Here is a 25,865-nt window from a genome sequence, read left to right as displayed (position 1 = left end):
ACATATTGTAACTGAACATAGGTAAATCATTCTGGCACATCCAGACATTCCTGTCTGTCTGGCCACATAGTTTCATCTACATCACAACGGATATCAGCCCTTACCAAGCAGAGAGAAAAAGTATCTCGTAGAGTGGCCAATCCACCTTCTGCATGACTCTGCTGTGATGTCGTCACATGCTGCATCCATGGCTGCTAGCAGGGCCATTTGCACATGTGGACGCCGGTCATACACCTTCCACCTCCAGGCAGAGAAAAACTCCTCTATCAGATTAAGGAATGGGGAGGGAGGGAGATATTCAATGGCTTCAAACCACTGTCTGACCAGATGTGAGTGGTGCAAACGGACAATATCCCACACAACAGCATGCTTGTTGAGTTGGCCTCCACCCCTCTCAATCTCAGGGTCCCTGTAAAGAGTGTCTAAAAAAGTCAGCAGATGTTGTGTATTATATGGACCAAGAAGGGGGATATGGGTGAGGATGCCATTGTCTGAGATGGCTGCACACAGTAACATTCCCTCCGCGTTGTCATGGGACACCAGTGGTTGCTCTCTGTCCAATGCAATTTCTATCACTCTATTGCCTTCTACCTTTGGCCAGATTGAAACTCGCCTCATCATGTGTGCAGTGGTTCCCTGGCTTCCAGCTCCAGTACAGTACATTGAGAGAGAGAGAGAGAAATGGAACAACTTTTCCTGTGCAACATAATGCATTTAGGAAAACATATTGTACAGTGTGTTCTGTGAATACATTTACAGAATTACTAGTGTAATGCATGAAACTACACAGAGTAAAACAGTTTACAGTGCTGAGCATTACAGTATACATAGAAGTCATGTTTTACCTGTACATACTGGTGACAGATCTCTTTCACTCTTTCAGTGGTCCGTTCAAATGGCACTTTGTACAATTGTTTCATGCGCATTTCATTTCTCTTGAGCACTCTGTCAGTTGTTGCAATTGACACAGATTCAATGTTGCCAAATACATTGTCATCCTCTATGACAGCGCTTTGAATTTCTATCAGCCTTATTGTATTGTTTGCAGTCACCATTGAATAAATGGCTTCCTCTTGCTGCGGGCCCTCTTCCACCTCTGTGAGGTTGTCTTTCAATCCTATGTGGTGCAGAGTAAAATTACAGCAATGTAAAGTAAACACAAGATATTATGAGATGTTGGATTACTGATACCTGTTCTCCCTACGAAATGTTTGAATGATTGAATTCACAGTGGATCTTCCAACATCGACCAGCCTCAGCCATCGTGAGGCTGTAATTGATCCCATGGTCCATAACTGTAGCCCTAATTTCATTAGGAGTCTGCGTATTTATTTGGCCTCTTCTTTCTCTTCTCCTGTTTTGTCCCCTTCCCCTTCCTCCCCGCATCCTCACCCCTCTTCCACCACGCTGACCTTCCATTTCTGTGTCATAGAATACACACTCTGTCCCGCTCGGTTCATATATGCTTGCCAAGTGAGGGTTCATGGGATTCATGATTCATGACTGTGGCTTGTTATTGGTTACAACTAATACTTCACACATCTCCTCGTGAGTGAAAGACTTGTTTTTTTAGTTTTATTGGGAATGACTATATCCATGACTCCATGAGTATAGTTCATTTTGACTGACATGACATAAGCAAATGATAATGTTTAAAACAGCAGATAATTGTATGAAAGCAGCTGATACATGTCCAAAAACATTTGCAATTGATTCAGAGGAAGGAGAAATTGCTACTATGATGTGCACAAATGACTAAATGTTGTGGAGGTTGAACTAATAGTTATGAGAACACCTGTTCATCACGTGTAAAGCACAACAGGCCTGTGTCAGCCACCCATATTTGCCCTGTCCTGATTATCCTTATCTTTCCTGAATAAATACCATCTGGCATATAAAGCCAAGATCACTTTCACTTGCAAAATTCTATTTAATGAATTTACTTTCAGGCATCGATATAGTAAACAAATTGCATATTAGAGAAAAAAAAATCCATCAAAAGCAAGCCATGCTCTGCACAATGACAGGATTCTGTTCACATTTCAGAATCAATCCAGCGATCCTCTGACTTAGAGGTTTATACAGCAAGTAGCCTACATTTGCTCTGCATAGATTAAATGCGCTTTTAATACACCATTAATGGAAAGTGAAAGTATTTTTGCTGGCAAGTGAAAGAGTGCAAATCAGCAGGATTATAGGTGGAGGACTGGAGCTGGGCAGACTTGGCAGATAGACACACTAGGGAGATGATCCTGAGACACAAGGTGAGCACAGTTTTAGCCACTTGGAAAAAACTTGAGCAAAGAACAAAGGCACAAGCAGAGCTAAAACACCAAGACGCATTGCCCTGCTGGTGAGTACAACAATCTCGTGAAGATGACGAGAACTGTGTATTTATCCTGGGATTGGTGATCAGTAGATTTGCTGCAGCTGTGATGGCTGATTGGCACAAGGATCATGGTTGAGGAGGATCCACCTAGTCCAGACACACTCACACACACACACACACACACACACACACAAACAGGGATAAAGACAAGGAGAGGACTCACAAGACACAAAGGGAAAGGGCTAAACACAGAGGGACACTTGGAAGGGGAAGAGGCAGAGGCCTCCTAACATTTGAATTATATAACTACAAAAACCAAACCTTAAATTGAAAAGATATTTGTCTGATTCTCTTAATCTTTTGTCTATCTTATTAATATCTGGCACAAGCACATGTCTCTTTGTACTGCAAAGGAGAGCAGTCAAAGCCGTCCTCTGTAACACAGACACAGCTTAGATGACAGGTTGGTTAATGTAGCAAAATGCATAGATGCATAGATAACAGAATAGTTCTAATGAAAGTATAAAAGCAAGTGTAGCGAGGTTAAAAGATGCCCCAAAGCTTTGAATGGGAAAGTTACTTCCCCCCCCATAAAAAACAAAACCTTTTTTTGTACTCATTTGCATTACTTGTAACACATTGCTACTCAGACGTGCTAGACACACAATAAATCACTCAGAAAAGCAACAATTACAGCAACAAGGGAAACCACTGGAGAACCTCGGATTGGCATGATGAGCAGTGTTCATAGTTTCAGGCATAACTGTGGACCAAGGTGTGGCAGCTGATCATGCTGCTTCAGTTTCCTGTCGTAATCTTTACATCTTTCACTATTCTGGGTTCCAAGTTTTCAACACTACTTTGTTGTTTATTTGTTTGCATCATTTTTGCTGCAGTGTAAGTCATCAGGATGACACTAGCTTTGACATGGTCATTTCTCTCTCCCTGTCTCACAGTTGTCATATGGCTCCAGCTCTCCAGCTCTATCCAACCGTCAGCGTTTTCCCACTTTCTTCCGAACTCATCCGTCTGCCACACTGCACAACCCCACTCGAGTGCAGCTGTTCCAGAAGTGGAAATGGACCAAGATTGCCACCATTCAACAAACAACAGAAGTTTTTACATCAGTGAGTCATGTACTTACCTGAGTAGCTGACGTACAAGAGAACTACAGTAAAATAGACACAAGGCACCACTCATCTTCATTTAAAGATACTTTTATTTTACTCATCAATTTTGCCAATTTCTTCCCAGCTCAATGATTATATTTTTACTCTGTGAACTGATCTAAGCCCCCATTCTCTGAACAGTGATTGTCCAGTCATAAACTGGGTTTCCATCACAGCAACTTTCCCCAGGGACTAGGAATCTTTGGAGAAACGTTCCAGGGACATTATTTTAACCCAAAAAAGTCCCTAGCCATAAGGTGGTACAAGTTCTTTTGGGGTGGGGTGGAACTTTTCAAGGGTTGGGTGGGGCTTGCAGTGCTGAACATTTCTGATTGGTTGAGTGCTCACATTTTATTTGCCATTTTATTTCAGCCACCATTTTTTAAAATCTGCGAATGCAAACAAGTTGTGTTTTAAAATATCAACATAGTGTTACAGAAGAAAGCGTCTGACAGATGGGTGTTCATTGTATCAGGTCAGATTTGTTCATTGTATGTTTGTTGTTGGATTGTCATAAGCAAAATGGCATGTAAAAACAGCTCTTGCTTTCTCATGTCAGTGGACTAATTTTCCAACTCTTCATTGGTCTTTAGACTGGGGGGAAACCCAGACAACAACGTGCTGACAGAATCTTTCAGGTCCCTGAAAAGTAGTTCTTGGCACTAACCATTCTGGGTAATTTGGTTGGGAACGCAGCTTGGTTTAACAGTAGTAATTCATCATTTGAAGATTTTGTGTGTTGTCTTTTTATTTAGGGATTCAGGATTCAAGAGCAAGAGAACAATTATTGTTGAAAGTGAATAAATGTCAAGAATCTAGTGAAATTTGTAAATGCTGTCTGTCTTTCCAATAAAATGGGCAGCACATTGAGGTTCAAGGTCAGCATTGGTTGGTCCATTGCGAACAGAACTGATCAAATAGGATTCTGGGATCATGGTTATTTTTGGAAACAACATGCTGGTCTTGCCTCTTTTGATGACGTGTCAATCTGCACAAAGCAGGTCGAGCCAGACAGGAAGTCAGACCCATAAAGCACTCTGTGCAGACTGCCGATCGTACATCAATAATAAGCTTCATTAAAACAGACAAAGAAGAAACCATTTAACTATGAAGCCTGCTTATGTTATGTTGTTATATAATCAAGGGAAAATTGGCAAATAAATACGGTCTGAGCAAGCCAGCAAAGCTCAGCAGGCAAAACGGGACTGGTGGGGATTGGAGACGCGAGGAGGACAGTACAAATATGGGCTGTATACACGACATCACAGAGTCAACACCCAGTGGAAGTCATGGGTTAGGGCAGGTCGAGCAGGATTCTTCCCTCATCCCTAGGACTGCTGTTTTCTCCTCCATAGTGAGTCCTGTTTGTCTCTTGTTTGTGTGTAAGGGTGAGTCTGTTTCAATCAAGATGTGGTGGCATCCTCCACCCGCTTTCTGACCTGGTGTCAATCCACTCGTCACCTGCAACTGTAGCCTGCAGTATGTAACCCTGGTAAAACCTAGTCCCTGGTTCGCTGACTCTCCCCGTTCTCTGCAATTTGGGCTGTAGTCTAAACCACCTGAAACACAATGCATCATTAATGACATTTGAATAATACACCACAAAGTAATCAACCTTCATGTTTGTTTGTTTTTTTTCACTTTTGCAGCTTTCAGTGAGTAAGCAGTTGTTGTTTATCTTAATACTAATACTCGCGTCCATGTAAGCCATCCAGCCCACCCCACTAAAAAATGTTCACGGCATAATTAAAAATCCTTGACACAACTATACTGTCAAACCATCGTTCAGGCGTGTTTTAAGTCAATTAGAGAGATATCCAGGAAAATCTTGATGCTAGAATTGAAACTTGGGCTGGTTTGAAGGGACGGGGTTAGTGGCATTTACACAGTGGTTTGGCTGATTTCTCTTACACAGCTCAAAAGATGAGTAAGAAAATTATATCTCTTTTGTCATTTCCTCTTTCTCTTCCCTTACTTATATCCCATCTTCTACCACTCTATCTTCCCTTGATTGTTTTCTCTCTCCCATCACCAACTGTTTTGTAGGTTTTATCACCCACACACCCACCATCATCTTTCTTAACTCCTCTTCCACCTCACTACTTTGCTCCGACTTGCAGTTTACGCTTCTTTAAATTTTGTTCGACCGACCTTTCCATTATCCCACTCATATTTTGCTAGCTGACTGTCTTGTTCTTTCATCTTGTACATGCTCATTATTGTATGTTTGTCTCTCTGTGTTTAACAGACTCTGGATGATCTGGAGGAGAGGGTGAAGGAGGCAGGGATAGAAATCAGCGTTCGTCAGAGCTTCCTCACCGACCCTGCTGTGGCTGTCAAAAACCTCAAGGTGCCAGATTCTCTATTCTTAGTAAACATACCAGACAGCTGAACACCAATCAATCAGGCCCTGTTGGGGCAGTTGACAATGGAGAGTTCCCGGATTCTTGTCAACAATCGCTAATGTCCACTGTGTGGAGTAATTCAGCAAGATGCTGCATCTCTGCTGGTTTAGTCCAGCTACCCTGTGGCCCAAACTGTGGTAATAACTGTGATAAATGCTGATGAACGATCACTAAAATATATCCGGCTTGTATTGAGATCAATACAGAAAGTGACAACGTCTCTGTAGCAATGTTTGGTAATATAATCAATATGTGGTCTCTTATTCATGAATAGATTGACAAAATAACCAAAACTCAAGCTTCACTTAATGGCTGAAAGCTTACTGACCTCTGAAGCTGTATCACTGTATCACACACTTCCATTTTTCTAAGCATTGTAAGGTCTATGTTGAGCTCGACATTTCACTCACTCTGGGCTTCTGGCTGCTCAGACAATTGCCCACAGATTTAACCGGATATGGCTGCGACGCTAGCTGATGGTGGCCATTCTAGACAATGCTTATGATTCCAGCAGGAGCACCGGAGTGCATTTCAGAAGTGTCCATGAAGCAGCGCTCCGCTCTGCCACGCTGAAAATACGTGTCTAGTCTATTTTTGGCAGAAGCCCCGTCAAGCTGCACAGAGCAGATCGGGCTGGGCAGAAAGCCAGACATAGGAACAGCATAGAGGATCAGATCAGTTTACAAAACAACACCCAGGGCAGACTCACGATTGTACACCAGCAATAAACACAATTTATACAGACAAAAAAGAAAACATCTAACTACGTAACCTACTTACACATGGTAGAAACATTGCCAAGCCAACAAAATAGGGCATTAAGACGTGCAAAGGATGGAACAAAATCACGCCCAGTGTAAGCCAGCCCAGCTCACTGTGTCGCTTAACAGGATTGAGAGACCATTGGCTAGTTTTGTGGATATTATAAGAATGTCATCCTTATAACTACTACATGGACATTAGATTGTAAAATTGTCCCCCTTGAAGCAGTGGTTAAACATTTAAGGAAATACACTTGTTTGCTTTGTTTCTGAGAGTGAGGTGAGATGATCAATACCAATCTCATGTTTGTGCATGGCAGTTTGAGTCAGGACGTGGTTAACATTAAGAATGAATTTTACATGTTTGTGTACAACTCAAACAAACACAGCGTGTCATCTCTTGAGTTTTAGAGGTGTCGGTACATGTATGGTAGGTGTATTTTTTGACTTTGGACAGAGTGAGACTAGCTGTTTCTCCCAGTTTCCAGTCTTTAGGCTAACCACATCCTGAATCCAGCTCTGTACTCAACACCCAGGCAGAGACTAACATCTAACTCTCAGAAGAAAAGTAAATGAGCATATTTCCCAAAATGCTGACCTATTCTTTCAAAAACGTAGAGACACCCTATTTACATTTGTACCTGAAATTAACCATAAACCATGAGTGGAAGCATTCAACAAACACAGAATTGAATTTTGCAGTTCCCAGTTTCAGGGCAGTTTGTGATTGGCTAACTGCATCGCTGCAATGCAACACTGAAGAAAAACCTGAGAAACATTTTTTATTTTCCAGCCATAAGCAGCAACACGAGGGACTGAGCTCCTCTAAGCAAACTTGTGTACTAAGCATGGTTTTGTTGTTGTCATGGTTGTTTTTATCTCAAATACGAGCACAAATGTCTGCACACATGTTTTAAAGAAAGCGCAGGGATCCCAAAACTTTATCTTAACCCTGCAAATACTTTCTTTCCTACTTTCCTTCCTCCACTCCTTCCCTCACCTGTGTCAGTCTGACTTGCTTCTTTCCTGAAACACACACACTTTACAATGACCTTGCCAGCATGCCGGCCTAGTTTTGGTGTGCAGAATTAATTGGCCATTGCAGAAGAAACCATGGTAACAGCATGAATATAACCCAGTGAAGAGGAAGTCTACCGCTGTGTGGTGCAGGGGCTGCGAGGAGGGTGGCTCCTGTGTTCCCTGTCCACACTGCAGGGCCTCAAACTTCTGCTCATGTTTACCCCGTGTGTGACACTGTACTCTCCTTTTCCACTTTCAAGCGCCAGGATGCCAGAATTATTGTCGGCCTGTTCTATGAGACGGAGGCAAGGAAGGTGTTCTGTGAGGTAATGAGTTCTCCTGTTCGTTTGTGACTGACCTGGCTCACATGAATTTAAACAACATGTGACAACATGTTGTTTAAATTTTAACTTTTAATTTTGGGTTTCAGTGCTAAAGTTTTGTGTCCCCTCACAATAAATCCAATATGTATGTTTTCCATCCAGTCATTTATTTGTTTGATGGTCTGTGTTCCTATGAACTATCCATCACAGACAACAACTGTTAACATGAACATACCACTTCACTCTTCAAATGTGTAGTGGACATATTGTCTAACCCTAACCCTAAAATGTGTCACAATACTATTCTGTAAGTTAATACTTGGTTCAGGTTGATTTTGTGATTTATCTACCAGTGTCTGTCTGTCGATTGTCTACCTTATTATTTGAAAAGAAATCTATACCGTGTCACCTCATTGCTTTGTGCCTGGAGTTAAAAAAGCAGAAAAAGTGCTCAATCTGAGTTTTTAAGAAATCTCAAAAAAGCAAATCAGTGATTACACAGCTCATGCTGATGTCTGTTGTTGTTTGATGACGAATTAGTGGTATTATTGGTTACTCAAGCATATTGTGACTAGTTTAGAGGTGACAACAATTATGAATCTGAGATAAAAGCAGTTATCTAGTTTTCTCCTTGCACAACATTTCAGTGATCTGAAGGTAACTATCACGCTCCTCACTGACAAAAATGTTCTCAATGCTGAAAGGTTCTGTTTTGAACCTAGAAAACCCTTTTTTATCATGATAATATGATGGAATGTCTGTTATTGCATATTTATCTTTAGGGCACTCAACCACTCAGATTACACATAACGTCTTATAATTCCAATGTTAAGGCTGACTGACCCAATGTGGGCAACACATTCATTAAATTATCACCAACATTTCTTTTAGCCTCAAGGGACCTAATGGATGTTAAATCGTTCATCAAATCCATCCATCGTATGAAATCTGTCAAAAATCAGTTTGTCAGTGTCAAATATTAATGTTTTTTTTTCTTCCCTTTCCCTCTTTCCCTCCTGTCATTGTCCCTCTGCAGGTGTACAAGGAGAAACTGTTTGGGAAAAAGTATGTGTGGTTCCTCATCGGCTGGTACGCAGACAACTGGTTTAAGATCAAGGACCCATCCATCAACTGTACTGTGGAGCAGATGACAGAGGCTGTGGAGGGTCATGTGACCACTGAGATTGTCATGCTCAACCCGGAGACAGTGCGAGGAGCCTCCAACATGGTAAGATGGGCATTTTAATGATTATCTGTTGTTTTCAAAAGAATCACCTGCAGCTGCAGAGGCTGCTGGGAATTCAACATTTATGCCATTTTGCTGCAGCAGCAAATTAACTGTGTACTACTTTAAAAAAAACATTTCTGTGTATACTTTTTCCATAAGTATAGACTTAATATCAAAATGTGCAAAAAGGAAAAAAAAAACCTTCCTCATAGAAATAAAATATTGAACTTTTCAGGATTTTGCAACCTTTTCTGGTTGGAGTAATTCTACCTGAATCCATTACAGTGTTGTTTCATTGATGTTATTGCAACAATCTGCTTTCATCTGTCTGTTGTTCAGACACTGACACTAATTACCAGAAGATAAGCTCCAAGCTACACTGAAACAAGTCAAGTTAAATCCCATTTGCAGGATTTTCTATTTTTCGATGTAAAATAAGCTTTGAGAGAGTCATTTGAGACCACATGACTTGTTAAGACAGCTGATTTTTGGCATTTTAGAACCAACACCTGCTAAATGTTATGATTCATATGAGCACTCAGAGTGCCTAATATATATTTATGCCTGCGTGACAGATTTGGGTCACATGATTGATTATGATGCCGTGGCATGCTTTTATATTTGGTTCTTTACAATCTGTTTTCAAATGGAAGCACCTCCAAATAGCTTATATAAAACTGATTTATTGTTTGTTTGTGCTTTAATTAAACAGGTAAAAGGAGCCTTAATCAGTCTTTAGCACCTCTGTCTGTGTATCAACTGACCCCATGAGTCCATTTCTATTCCAATTTGCACTGACAAATATGTTTTGGAGAAAATTTAATAGCTATCTGGGTTTCATTCATAAATGACAGTTTTCCCAACCCAGCAGGTGTGACATCCTTATACTTCATAGACATTTTTGCTAGGTTTAGGCTTTGGGTAAGGTTAGGTAATGTTGTTTTGCTTTAAGGTGCCCTGTGAGGTTTCTTGCAAACAGATTCATGTTGCATCTCACTTGACCACATAATGTATATTGGTCTAACAAAAAAATCTTTTCCTAACCTTGAGTTGCCCAATATAGCCATAAAATGGTTAATAATGCTTAGTTGCAATGAGCGGAAAGTATAAACTGCTGAATGTTTTGTGTTGGTGAAGAATGTTCTGTTCGGCTGTAGACATGTTCAGTGTAAGCCAGGCATGTCCAAACTATTCCATAAAGGGCCATGTGGCTGCAGGTTTTCGTTCTAACCAAGGAGGAGCGCACCAGGCTGGACTCATTTAATCAGCTGATCTCCCTTTTCAGCTGATAACTAAGGGATCCCTTGATATTGATTGGTTGGCCTGGTGTGCTCCTCCTTGGTTGGAACGAAAACCTGCAGCCACACAGCACTTTATGGAATAGTTTGGACATGCCTGGTGTAAGCTGTTCCACATTATCCTGGGGAACAGGAAACATCCCTGAGGCAGCATTCTGTTGAAACATATTTGCTACTGCAAATATGTTAAATGTGAGTGTAATTTTTATGAGACAGTTTTCCACCAAGTGTCTTGACCCCAGTGTTGAGATAACAGGTCAAGAATTGCTTTCATGAACATTCAACTCCAATTCAACAGCTCAAGTCATAACTAAACTTCTGGAGACAGTAGACCCCCACGTCATTCATCTATCAAAGAACTGGAGACTTTCTGTAATAGAGCGTGTAGTAAAGGATAACAGGAAGCCACAACCACTTGTTGTTACATAGCTGATATTCTTACCTTCGAGGTGTCTCCTTATTTCGTTTTTTTTTTGTATGAAACTTTTTTTGACCTGACGTTAAAAAAGCTCTTGTTTACGTGGTGGAAAAGCTTGGTGTTTCATTGCACAGATGCTTGCTGGGTAGTGTCTCCAGGATACTGGTGCTCCAAAACTAAAACCCCATGAAACACAGAGGGCAGACCTTTCTGAGTGTTCAGAGTGCATTATCTGCTGGCCCTGTTGTCTGTAAGATCTGTTGGAGTGAACACAGGAGCACTTGTGATGCAGCATCGGCCTCTTACTGATCACAGTGTAGTGAAGAGACACGGGCTGTGTGAGGCACCGACATCCTCTAGGAAAAAAACAAGTTGCAGCCCCTCTTCCACCTTTAGTTCTGTGTCTGCTCGGAATATACCAATCACCAATTGCGTTTCCTCTGGCTCGTCCACTCATTGATCACTGAATTAAATTATGCATTTGGTTTAGTCCTTGCACTAACACCATGTGGGGCTCAGTTGGTAGAGTGGGATGCCCATTAATGTTGGTGGCTTGACCGCTAATCTATGTGTTTGAGAAAAAAATGCAAGTTGCTTTGGATGGACACGTGTCTGACACATGAATATAATGTAGTGCACATGTTCAGCTTCTGAAATGTAAATCTTATGTTTAACAGATTGTTTACAGTCACAGTAAAACAGTTTACAGTAAGACGAGATAACACAGTAACAGAAGGTTTAAAAATATTGTAATAAATAAGAACAATTATAGTTGATAAAATGAGATGAAAATGAAAACAAATCCAACCCACCCTTGGAAGAGCCACAGCTGAGCTGCCCTGAAGACAAATGCTTGGTCACACTTGCAGCTCTTTTCCACCGCAGGAACAAATGTAACTTGTAGCAGTTGTCACTTTTTCTGCTTTTGTTTCCACTGTTCTCCGCCATCCTTCATGACTAATTCCTGAAAGTGATTTGTCAAGCAAATGTGGTATACGTAATGTCACACCAGGGACAACATCAAGTAACAAATACAAAGGATGATCAGTGGAGAACACTTATCCAGCATGTCCTGGCCCTCCTTGGCATTTGTGAAGAAGAGCAAGCTTTAGGTAGCAGTTAAAAACCACAAAATAGTGCTGGTGGTTTAGGGGTTTGAGACTGAACATGAGCTGTGGTATTTCCGGATCTAGCCCGAGACTTTTACTGTAGATCAGCCACCATTTTTCTCCTCCATCATTCCCTGTCATCTCTCCATTGTTAGTTCTCTTATAAAAGCATACAGTGTGGATGAGATGTCTCATTTTGTGGAAGAATGCAACACACAGGTGGAGAGCGCGAGGAAAATATTCAAGAGATGAAGCAAGATTACAGAAAAATAAAGGATTACCATTCATGCAATGAACAAAACTGAAAAAACAAAGTGGTTTTCACTTGGCTTTCAGGGCCACTGACAGGTTCGTGTCCGTTTACCCAGTCCAAACCAGTGGACTACTCGGAGTGTTGTGGGTCAGTTGTAATAATTTATAATATTGTTACTGTAACTTTATTTCCATATCGTTTGCTAAGCAGAGTTACAAAGTGCTTAACAACAAAACTCTGAAAACTGCAAAAATGCTAAAACAATTATGTTACAAGGCTTTTTAAACAGCACCTGAGCCTCATCTCCAAGTGAGATTCTTCAGAGGACTCGCCATATTACTGTAAGCCCCTGCCCCAGCCTCATGGAGACTAAAACTAAACAACTGACCTGGCTGTGATTATGGGATTAATGCACACAAATGGAGGCCACATTTTGTAATGGCTGATCAACACATTCTTATGTGTTTGGTCTTGAAATGAGACCAAATTACATTTGTTTTTATTCAGTTTAATTATGTTTTATTTAGACTCTGGATTGAAGGTTGCTTTAAAAGTACTTCATTTTTGTTTTGGCAGTAAAATAAAAGGCAGAAAGCCACACAATGAGTGATTTGTAAGCATAGGTCGTGATCAAAATGAAGTGGTTCATACGAACTGAATAAAGTTGTAATTAACTTCAGTTTTCCTTTCACTATGGGGGTGGCAGACAAGGAATCATATTTCTATTTTTGCAGTTGCCTAGGGATTCAGGAAAGGGATCAGGAAAGTCTAATGTGGCTAATTTTTTAAGACACTAACAAGGAAGTTTTTGTTTGGAGGCGCTGGTGAGTAAACATTTTTAGGCAGGTCACTTCCAACCATTTCAGAGAAATTAATAAACATTTGCATACAACTAATTAGCAGCAAACATGTTTTGAGGGAAACACAATGCCAACCAAGCTATGTAACATAAAATGTTGTTAATGAAGACCTGGCAAGTCGCAAAAACGTTGATACTGAACGTATCACTATTCATTTTTTTTAATCCACTCATAGTGACTACAACATTATTCAGTTTTTTATGGTTATGTTTATGCACTGGGAGGACTTGATTAAGGTTAGGGAAAGGTTATGACCTGTTTCAATACAGAAAAAGACAGCAGTAAGTGATTGAGATGTAGTCCTTTGTATGAACATTTAACCCGAAATCATGATCTTTCCCTTAACCAAAGTGCCTAAATCTAACAGACAGGAGTCTGGGCTCAAACCGTGGATTCTGGTGTCACCATCCTGCACTTTGCTGTCCAAAATCCATCCTAATATTCTGTCTTCTCCAGACCTCCCAGGAGTTTCTGGCCCAGCTGATGTCTAAACTCGGGGGTAAAAATCCAGAGGAGACAGGTGGTTTTCAGGAGGCCCCACTGGCCTATGATGCTGTGTGGGCTCTAGCCCTGGCCCTCAACAAGACTGTGGGGCCCCTAAAGGCCAAAGGTCACCAACTAGAAGATTTCAACTACAACAACCGAGATATCACCGCTGAGATCTACCGAGCCCTGAACACCAGCTCCTTCGAAGGAGTTTCAGTAAGTACAAAACCTCGAGGAGGGAGGAGGGGCAGAAAGTGAGAGAGGGTGAGAGTTCTGGACAGTAATGTGTGTGATAGAGAGAGGAAAGCACTGTGTGAAGGATGGAGGGGCAACATTAACATTCTGCCTTTTTCCTTTAGGGCCACGTTGTATTTGATGCTCAAGGTTCTCGAATGGCCTGGACTCTTATTGAACAGCTCCAAGGTATGCTACAGCACATGTCCCTGCTTTTAGATGGAATTCATTTTAATAATCAGCCACAGGCACATCGCCAGTCAGTCGCAGGGCAATCACTATGGCACATAGAGACAGACAACTATTCAGGCTCACATTCACATCTATGTTGCAGTTTAAGGTCACAAATGTCTCTGGACTGTGGGGGGAAGCTGGAGAAAATCCATGAAGGCACAAAGAGAACATGTAAACTCAACAAAGAATTGAAAATTGACAAATCTAACATTTCATAAGAATTTGGGTACCTGCATCATAGATTATGCTGATTATTTTAGAACTAATTATTCATTGAACAGTAGTTACATATGTAACCCTCATGTTAACGTCTACAGTCAGCCCACTATCCCCAGGAATGAAGTCTTCATTGAATGATTTGTCACCTCATGATTTGAAGAAAAGCAGAAAGTTCAGACGATGGAGGTCGGGGGGGTGAACGGATGTGTAGTGCATCTGACTTTCATGCAGGACACTGAAGTTGTCATATTCCTGCAATATAATATGATATATTCCAGTGTTTGCAAATTTGTCCAATATCATTGCTCGTGTGTGGTGATAGGGTGGCTGCACTAGCCGTATCACAGCTCACAGAGTACATAGCATTTTTTAATCAACTGAAATGCTAGTATCTAACATCTAGTATCTGACTGAACATGATTGTCTTATTTTGGAGACTTAGAATACAAGACGTCATAGATTGCTGCTCTTTCTTTCTTTGTTTTTTGTGTATATGGCAGCATCACTTTGGCTTGAAAAACTACTGCTAGAAGGTGCACTGTGTTAGAATCAATTGATATAATACTGTTACTGTATTTACAGTTTTGTGACTGACAAAAGGGGATTTAATGTAAGAGACTGTATGGAATTATTTAATAGTGGTTTGTTTCTTGTTTATAAGGCAAACAGGATGTCTGTGTTGTTCAGCAGTAGTTGACAGCCTCTCGAAATAAGTCAACTTTGCATCTCCAGTAATCATGGATTAGGATAGAGGTGGCTGAGTGATCAAATGGCAGTGATAGTGGCTTATCTGTTGCGGCATGAGGCTGAGGTTGGCTGGCTGCCTCTTGATCACTGAGCCTGTGTTCTCTATTCAGTCTGTCTGTGCTTTGTGTATCTCTGCCAGTGCTGCGATCATCTGTCACTATCTGAGGCTCTCTGTGTTCTTGGGACTGATAAAAAATTAATATCGTTATGCTGATTTTCTCTTTTGGTGCTGGCCTCGGCCATCCCACGAGAGGAGGGTCAGTGACCTGCAGTTTATTTGATGGTAATTGGAACCGGGCTGGCCCTGGGCAGTTATTTGGTCGAGTCTAAGCTACATGGATAGATAGACATGAAAATAAAATCTCATTCAAGCCTCTTGTAAATTGATGTTAGGCTTTGAAAAAAGCGAGGAAGTAGTGGAAGTTTGTGTTCCTCTACAGCACAAACGACCCAAAATTTCATACTTTTTCCAGAAATCGCTCTTTGCTCCGTAGTACTGATCTAATCTGTGTATGAATCAGCTGTCCTGTCCATTAAGAGTTCACCAAGGGGTTTCAGACCTTTGGCCAGCTCCGTGCCAGTTCAATAATCACTAGTGTAAGTGACAGGAGGGGAATTCTCAGCAACAAATCCAAGAAAAAGAGCCCGAAAAACAGAAGTAAGCACCAAACATCCTAAAGAAAATAATTTCCCATGCACCTTTAATGAGATCATTTCCCAAAGTACTCCATTTACAGTCTTTGTCATCACTGATTAACATTATTAGTCCAAACCATCATTTTAAAGGGGAAGCTTATTCTATATATTCTATATTTGTTCAGAACAGGATTTGTTATTTTAAGCATGGTGAGGCCCTGGACGGTATCTCATTCACTTATTTGCTAAACACTTTTCCTTCCACCTAGACGATCCTAGTAATTCATTATTTGCTTCTCTAATTGATGCAGCAGTTGCCCGTCTACAGCAGAATGCAGCAGCAAGACTTCTCACAAACACTTGCTGTCGGGAACACATCACTCAGGTCCTGGCCGAATTACACTGCTCCCCATTTGCTACAGAATTCAGTTTAAGATTTTATTGATTACTTTTAAATCCCTACATTGTCTCGCACTGCTTTACATTTCAGAACACTTTACCCATTATTCTGTTTTGAGACCTCTCAGATTAGAGAATCAGAGGTTGTTTAAAGTTCTACAGTCCAGGCTTAAGACAAAGGGGGATCACGCTTTTACTGTTTTAGCTTCAACGCTGTGGAAAAAAACCCACCTATGCCTCTCTGTCGGTGACAGCCTGACTGTACATACGTACATGCCACATCTGTAGGGAATTAGTTCAAATTAGGCACTCATGTTTACTTGGACTAAAGGATGAGCCAATTAGATATTGGTGGTCAAAGGTCACTGTGACCACACACAGCACATTTTTGCCCAGAACTCAAGAATTCATATAGCTAATTATGACAAAAAAATTATTAGATTACTTTAAAGTTTTCACCACACAAATTATATGAGTCTTGACAGACAGACGTCAGTGCAGCTTGACTGGTTGGTGGAGGCGTACAACCCTGAGGTGGTAATTCTAGTTTTTTTTTTTTATCATGTTTTTTTCTCTCTGTTTGACCACTTCTCGGCGTCCCTGTTTATTGTGTTTTCTTTATATGATCCTCTTTTAATTTTTTGCACCTATATTGTAATTGGTATTCATTTCTAGCTTGTGTCAGGCACTATAGAAATACATTTTAGAGTTAATTAGGTGATTGCATATGTTGCAAATAGCCTTGCCTGGCTCCCTGATTGTGCTGAAGCAATTCAGTGAAAATATAATTCCTTAAACTTTGACAGTCTCCTGCAGCCAGCTCCATTTAATCCAATTCTTGACCCCCCCATCAATAGATTTTACTTCAGTGCTAGCCTGGCCATGATAGTGAGTGTGCTGGAAATCAAGAATAGTTGAAATTATCTTTAGAATGTGAGAATAGTCACTTCAATGTATATGTTTAGACAGAGAAAAACTTGTTGAAGACAGTTGAAAACTGTTTAAATTGCAAACACATGCACTGTAAAAGGTATATCAAAACAGGATACAATGATTTGCAAATCCTTTTCGACCTATATTCAACTGAATGCAGCACAAAATCAAATGACAACACAATTGATGCCTGACGTTCCAAACAAGTTGGGACAGGGGCAACAAAAACACCTATTTGGAACACTTCCCAAACGGCTACTGAGTGTTGATAAAAGAAAACATGATGTAGCACAGTGGTAGATAGATGGGTAAGAGTTTATTAATCTCACAGTGGAGAAATTCACTGTTACAGAAGCTCTTTAGAACACACAAGCTATTGGAAGGTGCAAATAAGAACAATGTAACTGTGGTCTTCCAGTCCTTTCCATTTCACTCGATCATGTATCATCCAGTGTTCCCATGGGCCACATTTTCAGGTCAGAAAATCCAGAATCCCAGATTAATCCAGAAAAATCACATCCCTGCTAATGGCAGATGCTTCTCAGTCATGTGCTGCAGCATGCGTGTGGAGGGAGAATAAGCAGCACAATTTTAATTCACTATGCATGCCTGGACAGAGAATTCCCAGAGTGCCAGGCCAGTGTTAAAACTGCGAAATAAAAAAGATAAATCAGAGCATCAAACAAACGGGGCAGCTACAGTCACTGTGCACTGCAGGATGTCACCCCCCCTGCCTGCTTTTAAGTTGATAGTATGATCTCTGCCAGCCACCACACAAAGTTGTTTGCATGTTTTGTTTGCATGTTGTTTGCATTTGCACATCATCACACACTGAGCGTCAGTCAGTGAAATTACAGATATGGTTACGGGGATGACATGAATAACTGGAACATGCATTTCCTGCAGAAAATGTGTGTGATCGCTGACAGCTAAAATTAAATGGTGAAGCTTGATGCTTAAATGCATTCCCCTACACTGCTGAAAAAGACTAAAAAAGTATCTAAACATTTTGACAATTGACAGGTTTTTGTGGCTGGAAGTATGCCGGAGCAATAGTTGACCAAAAAACACATGGAAGAGGGAATGTGCTACAAGAGCAATTGTGTCTGTCTGAAATTTACCTCTAAAATATAAACAACGAGTGTACTTGTCTTATGACAGCATCACGCATCAGAGCATAACATAAAGCTGTCCAACATATGAAATTACTTATGGAGCATGATCCTCACTTCACCAACCACAGAAAGGCTTGTGTCCAGCTAACATGATTTCATTACATTTCATTACATTTCTCATCATTTGAAGCCCGGACACCCTCTTGCATTCAAGCATTTATGCCACGTATGTATGCATACACGTGGGTAGACGGTAGAGATGGGAAAGATTCCCACATGCATGACTTCATTCATGTCATGGGCAACCCAAGGTAGTTACATGACTTCAGAGTTGATTGTGTGATGGTTAAAAGTAAGTGCATTGACAATATACCATATGCATTCAATTTATATTTAATTACCTTGAATGACAACCTCTGGCTGACGTTGTTGGGTTTTTGAAGCGATAATTATGACTTGGATGATGACGTAAACTTTACTTAAACTTTACTTGTTATGGTAACTACTACTGACTATGAACACATTACAGTGAACACTGGAACTAACCTACAATGTTCTTAATGTGATGCAATTGCTGCTTAACCAGGATGTTGAGTCAGAACATAAGTCAACGTAGGATCAATCTTAAGAGGGAGAGCAGCATTGTGACTTATTAGAATAGGTGTAGAGGCAGGATTGTTAAAAACATTATGATGACTGGTTTTTAGCTCAACCCTGAAGATGTACTGTTTTCCAGGAAGTCACAGTGGTCTGGGAAGTTCAGTCCCACATGTGACAGGATCTTTCATAGAATGGTGTCACATCCTCTAATATGACTACAGCTTTTTATTTTTAAACCCTACACTAGGGTCCATACGCTGGCTGGAGAACTAATTCAGTGTTCTTAAAATTACAACAAGGTGCAAAGAGCTGCAGAGTTGTGTTTTAATTGTCTATGATCTCTGCAGTATTAGCAACCCTGGAACATTACATGGGGTTATTTGATTCAATTAAATATTTGTTTGTAAAAAATATTGTTTAAACATATAATTTCATTTTACAGTTTATTCATCAACGAAACATGCAAAAACAATTCAACGGCAATAACAAAAAAATAACAATATAATAGATTTTCTTCATCATGTATGTATGTATACACCAACACAAGCCTTTTGGATGAGGGGCAAAACATTCTCTAGAACTAAAAACAAGTCCAATTCCCTTTGGGAAAACCTTAGAAGTACCATGACCTGGATGAATGAGAGTCTCCACAGACAGGTCATTAAAGGTTGTTCTCTGAGGACCTTAAATGTGTGTAAGAAATTTCAGGACAATCCATCCAGTTATTGTGGAAACGTTTTACACAGAACCAAAAATCTTTTCAATGTTATCAAAATCTTCTTGTGTCAACAAGATTCATCCTCTGGGACCAAGAAGGAACAAAATTTCACGGAAAATCTATCTGGTAGTTCTTGAGATATTTAGTCTGGACCTTAGACCACCATTGACATCCCTGGAGTCCTGCCGCTAGTGTGGTTAAAATAACAGAGTAACACAAGCCTTATCCTTTAAATTAGTAGACAAATTAAGCCTAGGGAAAACAATTTGATGGTTGGGTTTTTTTTAGTTGTGGAGGGCACAGAGCCCAATTATACCGCTGCACTGCAATGTTTTTGCCAATAGCGACAATCAGCTCTTTAGGTCAGCCAAGAAAAGCCAGGGTTGTTTGCCCTGTCACCACTACATCAATGGACACAGCTGATGACAGTTGTTGAGAGTCTTACTGTAGCTTTATCTGCCTCAACCTTTGATTTGAACCTGATGATTACATGACAGTAACGAGTGGAGTCCAGTGGTTGGTGGCCTGATGCCCCTGGGCTGTGCTTCTCTATGCCACTGCACTGGGATATTACAGGAAACCGCAGGATGTAGTATGTATTGTTTTATTCTAATATATATTATAGTATTGTTTTGTATTGACTGTATTGTTTAACGCATTGCCAGTTACATCCATGGTATTGCCAGACACCACCTAGATGTTGGCTGACTGCTGCATAATATTGTCAACATGATGAAAACTATTCATGAAATCGTGTGGTCAGTCAGCTGATGTCTGTGAACTTGCCCCTGTAGGAACAGCAGTTACATAACCTTTCAAACGTGTTCACGTGTCATAGGTGCACTCCGGTACCCAACGAGGCATCACTACGACTCTGAACAAGGTTGACTTTTTGTGGTTCTTTGCTTCACATTGTACAGCCCTAGATCTGTTTTGCATTTCCGCTGCAGACAGTTCTCTCAAATAATCGCAGGGTTGTTCCAGGGGCTTCCTCTTTCACTTTTTCAGCAGGTCAGACACAACAGACGAGACTTATCTTAGTCTTTAGAACCTGCAGACATACCCAGACATACTGTAACCTATACTGTACATTAACTGCCAGATTGATAACTTCCTGTTAACCTTTTCCTCCACTTCGCTCACACGTCACTGCCCCTCACTTTCTCTCAGCCATTGGACTACACACACATTAAGCTTTGCTTTCTACGGCTGTGTATTACAAGGAAACAAGCTTTGTTTGAGGAAAGGTTGCAGGCAGCAAGACAAAAGAATGCTCTGATTTTCTCTGACCAATCAAAAGTCATGAAACATGTTTCTGTCTCCACCTTTAAGTACCAGATTAGTGTGCTAGGTACCTTAACAGAGGGGAAATGAAAAAAATGGACAGAATTGAGTGGTTCTATTGGTACCATCCACAACTTTGACAATAGAAAAGTGAGAAATCATTCTAATTTTTAACAACCTGAATTGAACTGGACTGCTTGGTGGAAGCATGGCTTTAGACACATAAGAGCCCAGTGTGACTCTCTCTCTCTCTCTCCCTCTCTCTCCCTCCCTCTCTCTCTCTCTCTCCCTCTCTGTCTCTCTCTCTGTCTCACTCTCTCTCTCTCTCTGTCTCTCTCTCACAGGAGGGAGCTATAAGAAGATTGGATACTACGACAGCACTAAAGGCAATCTGTCCTGGTATGGGAATGACAAGTGGATAGGTGAGGGATATTCATCTTCCTCAGCCCCTTTATTTTTCTCTTTATCACTGTCTGTTGCTTTTCGTCTGCCTTCTATCTCCTGTTCTCTCTGACCCTGCAGCCTCACCCTGTCTGCCTCTGATTCCTCTTAACTTCCTCCTTTATTGCCGTCTCCTCTCTCTCCCCCTCCTGCTCTATACATACAAGGTTGGCTGCGAATGTCCATCAATCAGTTAGCCAGGTTTTATTTAGCATGCAGGAACATCAGTGCTCCTGTTAGCTTTTCACAGCTCAGCAGACATCTAAGTGGTACACCCCCATAGCTCACCTTGTAGAGCTTGAGCCCCATGTACTAAGGCTGTGTCCTCAGCGGCCCAAGCTCGATTCCAAAGCGCTGTGATGGACCAATGTGCTATGGAGTGACAATTTCATTCCATTTACTAATTAAACATGATAACCCTTTTGGAGCCCTGACAGCAATAAAGAAACAGAGGATGCTAATTGACAAAGCCAAAGAAAACAGCAGAAAGCAGTCTGGATGGTGGTGTAATGGGATTGGGCTCCATGACCTTGGCTTTGAGAAATGAAATTGTTTTTGCTAAGCTGTACACAGGGGGGCTGTGTGTGTGTCCATGTCAGTTCTGCCTCTTTGCACACTGAGAAGATGTAAATCTAACAGCGGCTAACGCTCGGAAAACTGTGGAGAATGAAATGGAAAACAAAACCGAGTGATGCAACGGTCAGTGGTGGGGACGGGGTTCAGTGGAAGCGAATCGACCTTCAGTTGTTTATTCTGTTTGCTTGGATGTTCGACTGTCTGTCACAAGTGCTGTCTCAGACACAGCTTATTGGATTTCCTGTAGTCCCCAAATTACATCCATTGGTTCAAGGTGGGGTAAGTGGCTGGGGGAAGGACAGCTATTCTAGAGCTAAACAAGGTGAAACATTGGTTACTGACTGGCAGAGGGGGTGGAAGCATTATTCGGGAAATAATATTACATTGTCCTCATTGTTAGTTGTCATTTTACATTCTGTTTACAGTCCGTTTAGTCCCTTTATTCCAAATACTGTTTATATGTACTGCAAATTCTCACATGGGGTTCAGAATTGACCTCAATAGAAGAGTGATCCAGGCTATTATTTGTAACATTTGCCTACTTTCATATTGCCTTTATTTTATAAATGTTTTTATATTTTAGTACCTTTGTGCTTACTACAAGTTTACCTGTTGTTTTGATAAATGCGGCATTCCCTCAGCACTAATTCCATCAGTGAATTGTATCTACTGCAACGATGTATCCCCTCAAGCATCACTTACAGTAGCTAAACAGCAGTCAAATAAATGACAAATATGAAGGGACTGAAATCATTTAAAGAATGAAACAGAGAAAGTTTCCTCAGCAGAGTGGTGAGCATGACGCGACTGCTGTTGTACTGATGGAATTATTCCTGTGCAAATGTACAGTTAAATTAAGTTAAATTTACTTAGAGCCAGTATTGTCTGAATACAAGCTTTTATTTGACAATTTACAGCATTTTAAAGGACCATTCCAGTGCTTTTGTATGCCCCTTTGGTGCCTCCCTCCAAATCTTCCAGTTACAGCGTGTTAGATTTGTCTTACTCTCTTAACAACCAAAAGTTTCTATTCAATTTATCACAGTTTGAAAATCATTTTTCAGTGATGAGAAAGTATCTTAAGATAGGTATAGGTATTGCTTTCTATTATCTCATGATCACAGCAAGCCATTTTGAGACCAGTCCCCTGAAAACTAAGCTGCTGATTCTCAAGTGTTTGACGACATCTCAGCTGTGAAGACAAGAGCCAAGCTGTGATGTCCCCTGGTAGTGAAGTCACTCTCATCTCCTGCCACTGAAAAACTGTAAGCACTGATATATTGCTGGCTGTATGCCAGAAACTTGTTTTGCAACCGAGCCAACAGACAGCAAGGTCATCCAAGTGGCCCGTCGCTCTGGCATGACAAGACCCAAGGGACAGCCAGTAGAAGTGCTGACCTCCTGTGTTTTTGATGTCTGACCCTGCGGTCATCCTGCCTCAGATGAGGCTGTCTGGGCCATCTGGACTGTGTTTGGAAGTCAGAAGATGATTTCAGACAGTGGACGAGTGATAGCGTATAAGAAGCCATGTGTGTGACAGTCAGTCCACCCTCCTGCACCCTGCCAGTATGGTTGGTCAGCAGCATCTGTCCTGGCAGTTAACACCAAAAATAACTGGGAGGATGACATGTCAGAATTAGGCCTCCTCAAGGTGACCAGGACCAGGCTGTAGATTGGTTGCTACATGCTGATTTGTAACAGCTCTTGGTTCAGTTCAAGACATATTAGTTCTCTTCTCCAAATCTGATTTCTCTCCCTCCTTTATCATGTGTCTTCCTTCTTTTTTCTGTCCTCTCCTTTCTTTATAATTTATTCCTGCCTAATCCCTTCTTTAACTTCTAGTCTGTATCTTTCTATCCCCTCTCTTCTCTCCTCCACTATCTTTGATTTTTTTTAGTATTTGTTCACAATGTCCTCTGTTCTCCTCCCTCAATCTTTTGGTCTCCTTGACAACCACTCCTGCATCGCTGCCTCTCTCTCATATTGCCTTGGTAACCATTATAGAGCCAGTCGCCATGGTAACATACTGTCCCGATTCCACCATCAAGGGCAGGCAGAGGTATTAGTGTTGGAGAACACATTATCCCAAAGGAGAGTCGCATACACACACACACACACACACACACACACACACACACACACACACACACACACACACACGCGCACACGCTCACTTTCTCTCTGTAGCCCACGCACATGCACAGGTATACTCTGTGTCTGCTTTCAACAAACAGTTACACCCACTCACATGCACAGTGTGTAATCTTTACGAGATGTGATTCTGGATCCTTACTCTTTTTTTTACCTGCAAACACTTAGCTTTATTGACAGGGCACTGCTGTTGTATATTGGGTGAGAAAACGAAACTGACTGACTTACTGATAGTGAGTACCAATGGAAGAATTCTCAGACACGAACACACATACACACACATGCACAGATGTTTGCACTTCTATCTTTGTTACACCAGACATCATGCATTCCCAACCCCTTTCCCCCAACCTTATTACACCACAAAAACAAAGTTTCAAGATAAAACTCAGATTGGTTCTCACAAAGATAGCTTGCAGTATACACACACACACACACTTACACACACACACACACACACACACAGACACACACACACACACACTTTACCTCAAATTCAGTACAGTTACAATGCAGTAGTGTTTTTTTCCATGTCAATGAAGTGTCGCTTTGTGGCCTCGTCTGTTTCCTTGGTCAAAAGTCTCTGAAGCACAGTAACAGCAGGAATCACATCTGATGCCAAAGCATCAGTGGAGCTCACTTTTCTGCTCACCTCCTCAAATGGAGACACAGCAGATAGAATCCTTTCCAGAAGTGTCCACTGGTGAGCGGTGACATTGTCCGGGAGGTAGTTCCCAGAGCCCGCTTCTGCCTGATGGCAGACTGCTTGGTAATGCTCTTTCTGTGATGTGGTGACGGCTGGAAATGTCATGCTTTGACAACAGTACACTGAGAAGATTGTAAAATTCGGTATTATTTACAACTGACAGCGGCTGGTCATCAAGAGCAATGTACTGGGTAAGAGCTTCTGTTATTTGCGTTGTCTCTTTTCCCTCACTTCTCCAGCATTTGCTGCAAAGTTGGTTGCTGACGTTTCCTACTGCTAACATTAGCACACTCCCTGAACTCTGCATTGTTTGATTCTTTAGATGTTTTATCAAATTGCTTTGTTATAGGAGCTACTTTTCACCACTCCGCTTTACAATTTAGTAGAGCGTAGATATAGCTAATGTTGCAGCCTGACTGTAATTGTAGCATGGAGATCAGGATTTCTTTCTTTAATGGCTGAACTGAATGAACTCTCCTTAACCTGCCTGTTTACAGGACCCCTGGGTCAAGAAGCAGCCCTGCAGGACTCACAGAGGACACTAATGGACAGTTTAGTGACAAGTGGCCAATTTACGACAGGACTAGTTAATTAATCAAATACCACCACTTAATATACAGGAATTGACTATGAAGCTCTGATTCAATGGCCTGTTTTGATGCAGGAACGCTGGAAATTGAACTAACATGAACTGTTAATACATACATTAATTCACTCGTGTGCTGTGCATATAGGAACATATATACAGTATGTGCATATTTGGATAAATAGATGCATGTGGAGAATTTATATGGAACTTTCTGTACCATAATGGCAGAGCCCACTGTAACTCTATTTATCAAATACAATCCCGGGATGATACCATGTGGGCAAGGGTCCATGGATCCATCATAAGATATGTGGGGTACCTTCCAGCAGTCAATAATCCAAGCTTTCTAATGTAGGAGCATTAGACAAGTGAGTAAAGTTTATAAATTGTTTTCAAAGAAATTGGAACAAAGAAAAAATAATTAAGACAGGAGAGGTTTAGGGATTTGAGGAGTACAGTTTCACGCCATTGGCTTTGGACAGTGCCCACCAAATAGAGATGGGAGTTTTCCACTGTATCCCCAGACCATCTGAACCACAAGGTGAAATTTTACTTTTTCCTGAGATCTGGGGTTGATGCTCTAGTATCGGGGCAACTCGAACTTAGCACTGTACATTTTAATGG

At 41.1% G+C, this 25,865-nt stretch overlaps 1 protein-coding gene across 1 annotated transcript in view; it reads left to right on the top strand.

The window, feature by feature from the left end:
- The window catches only part of gabbr1b (gamma-aminobutyric acid (GABA) B receptor, 1b), an 80,407-nt gene that overhangs the window by 20,969 nt on the left and 33,573 nt on the right, over positions 1–25,865 (top strand). Inside the window, exons 3-9 of the mRNA XM_041955275.1 lie at positions 3,286–3,456; positions 5,747–5,848; positions 7,945–8,010; positions 9,044–9,235; positions 13,630–13,875; positions 14,019–14,082; positions 21,123–21,200. Coding sequence (XP_041811209.1) covers positions 3,286–3,456; positions 5,747–5,848; positions 7,945–8,010; positions 9,044–9,235; positions 13,630–13,875; positions 14,019–14,082; positions 21,123–21,200 — 919 coding nt within the window. The remainder of the gene's footprint in view (positions 1–3,285; positions 3,457–5,746; positions 5,849–7,944; positions 8,011–9,043; positions 9,236–13,629; positions 13,876–14,018; positions 14,083–21,122; positions 21,201–25,865) is intronic.

Source organism: Chelmon rostratus, chromosome 16 (assembly GCF_017976325.1).
Source record: "Chelmon rostratus isolate fCheRos1 chromosome 16, fCheRos1.pri, whole genome shotgun sequence".
Taxonomy (NCBI): domain Eukaryota; kingdom Metazoa; phylum Chordata; class Actinopteri; order Chaetodontiformes; family Chaetodontidae; genus Chelmon; species Chelmon rostratus.
The sequence above is the reverse complement of the archived record's forward strand: the minus strand, read 5'-3'. Positions and strand labels throughout refer to the sequence as shown.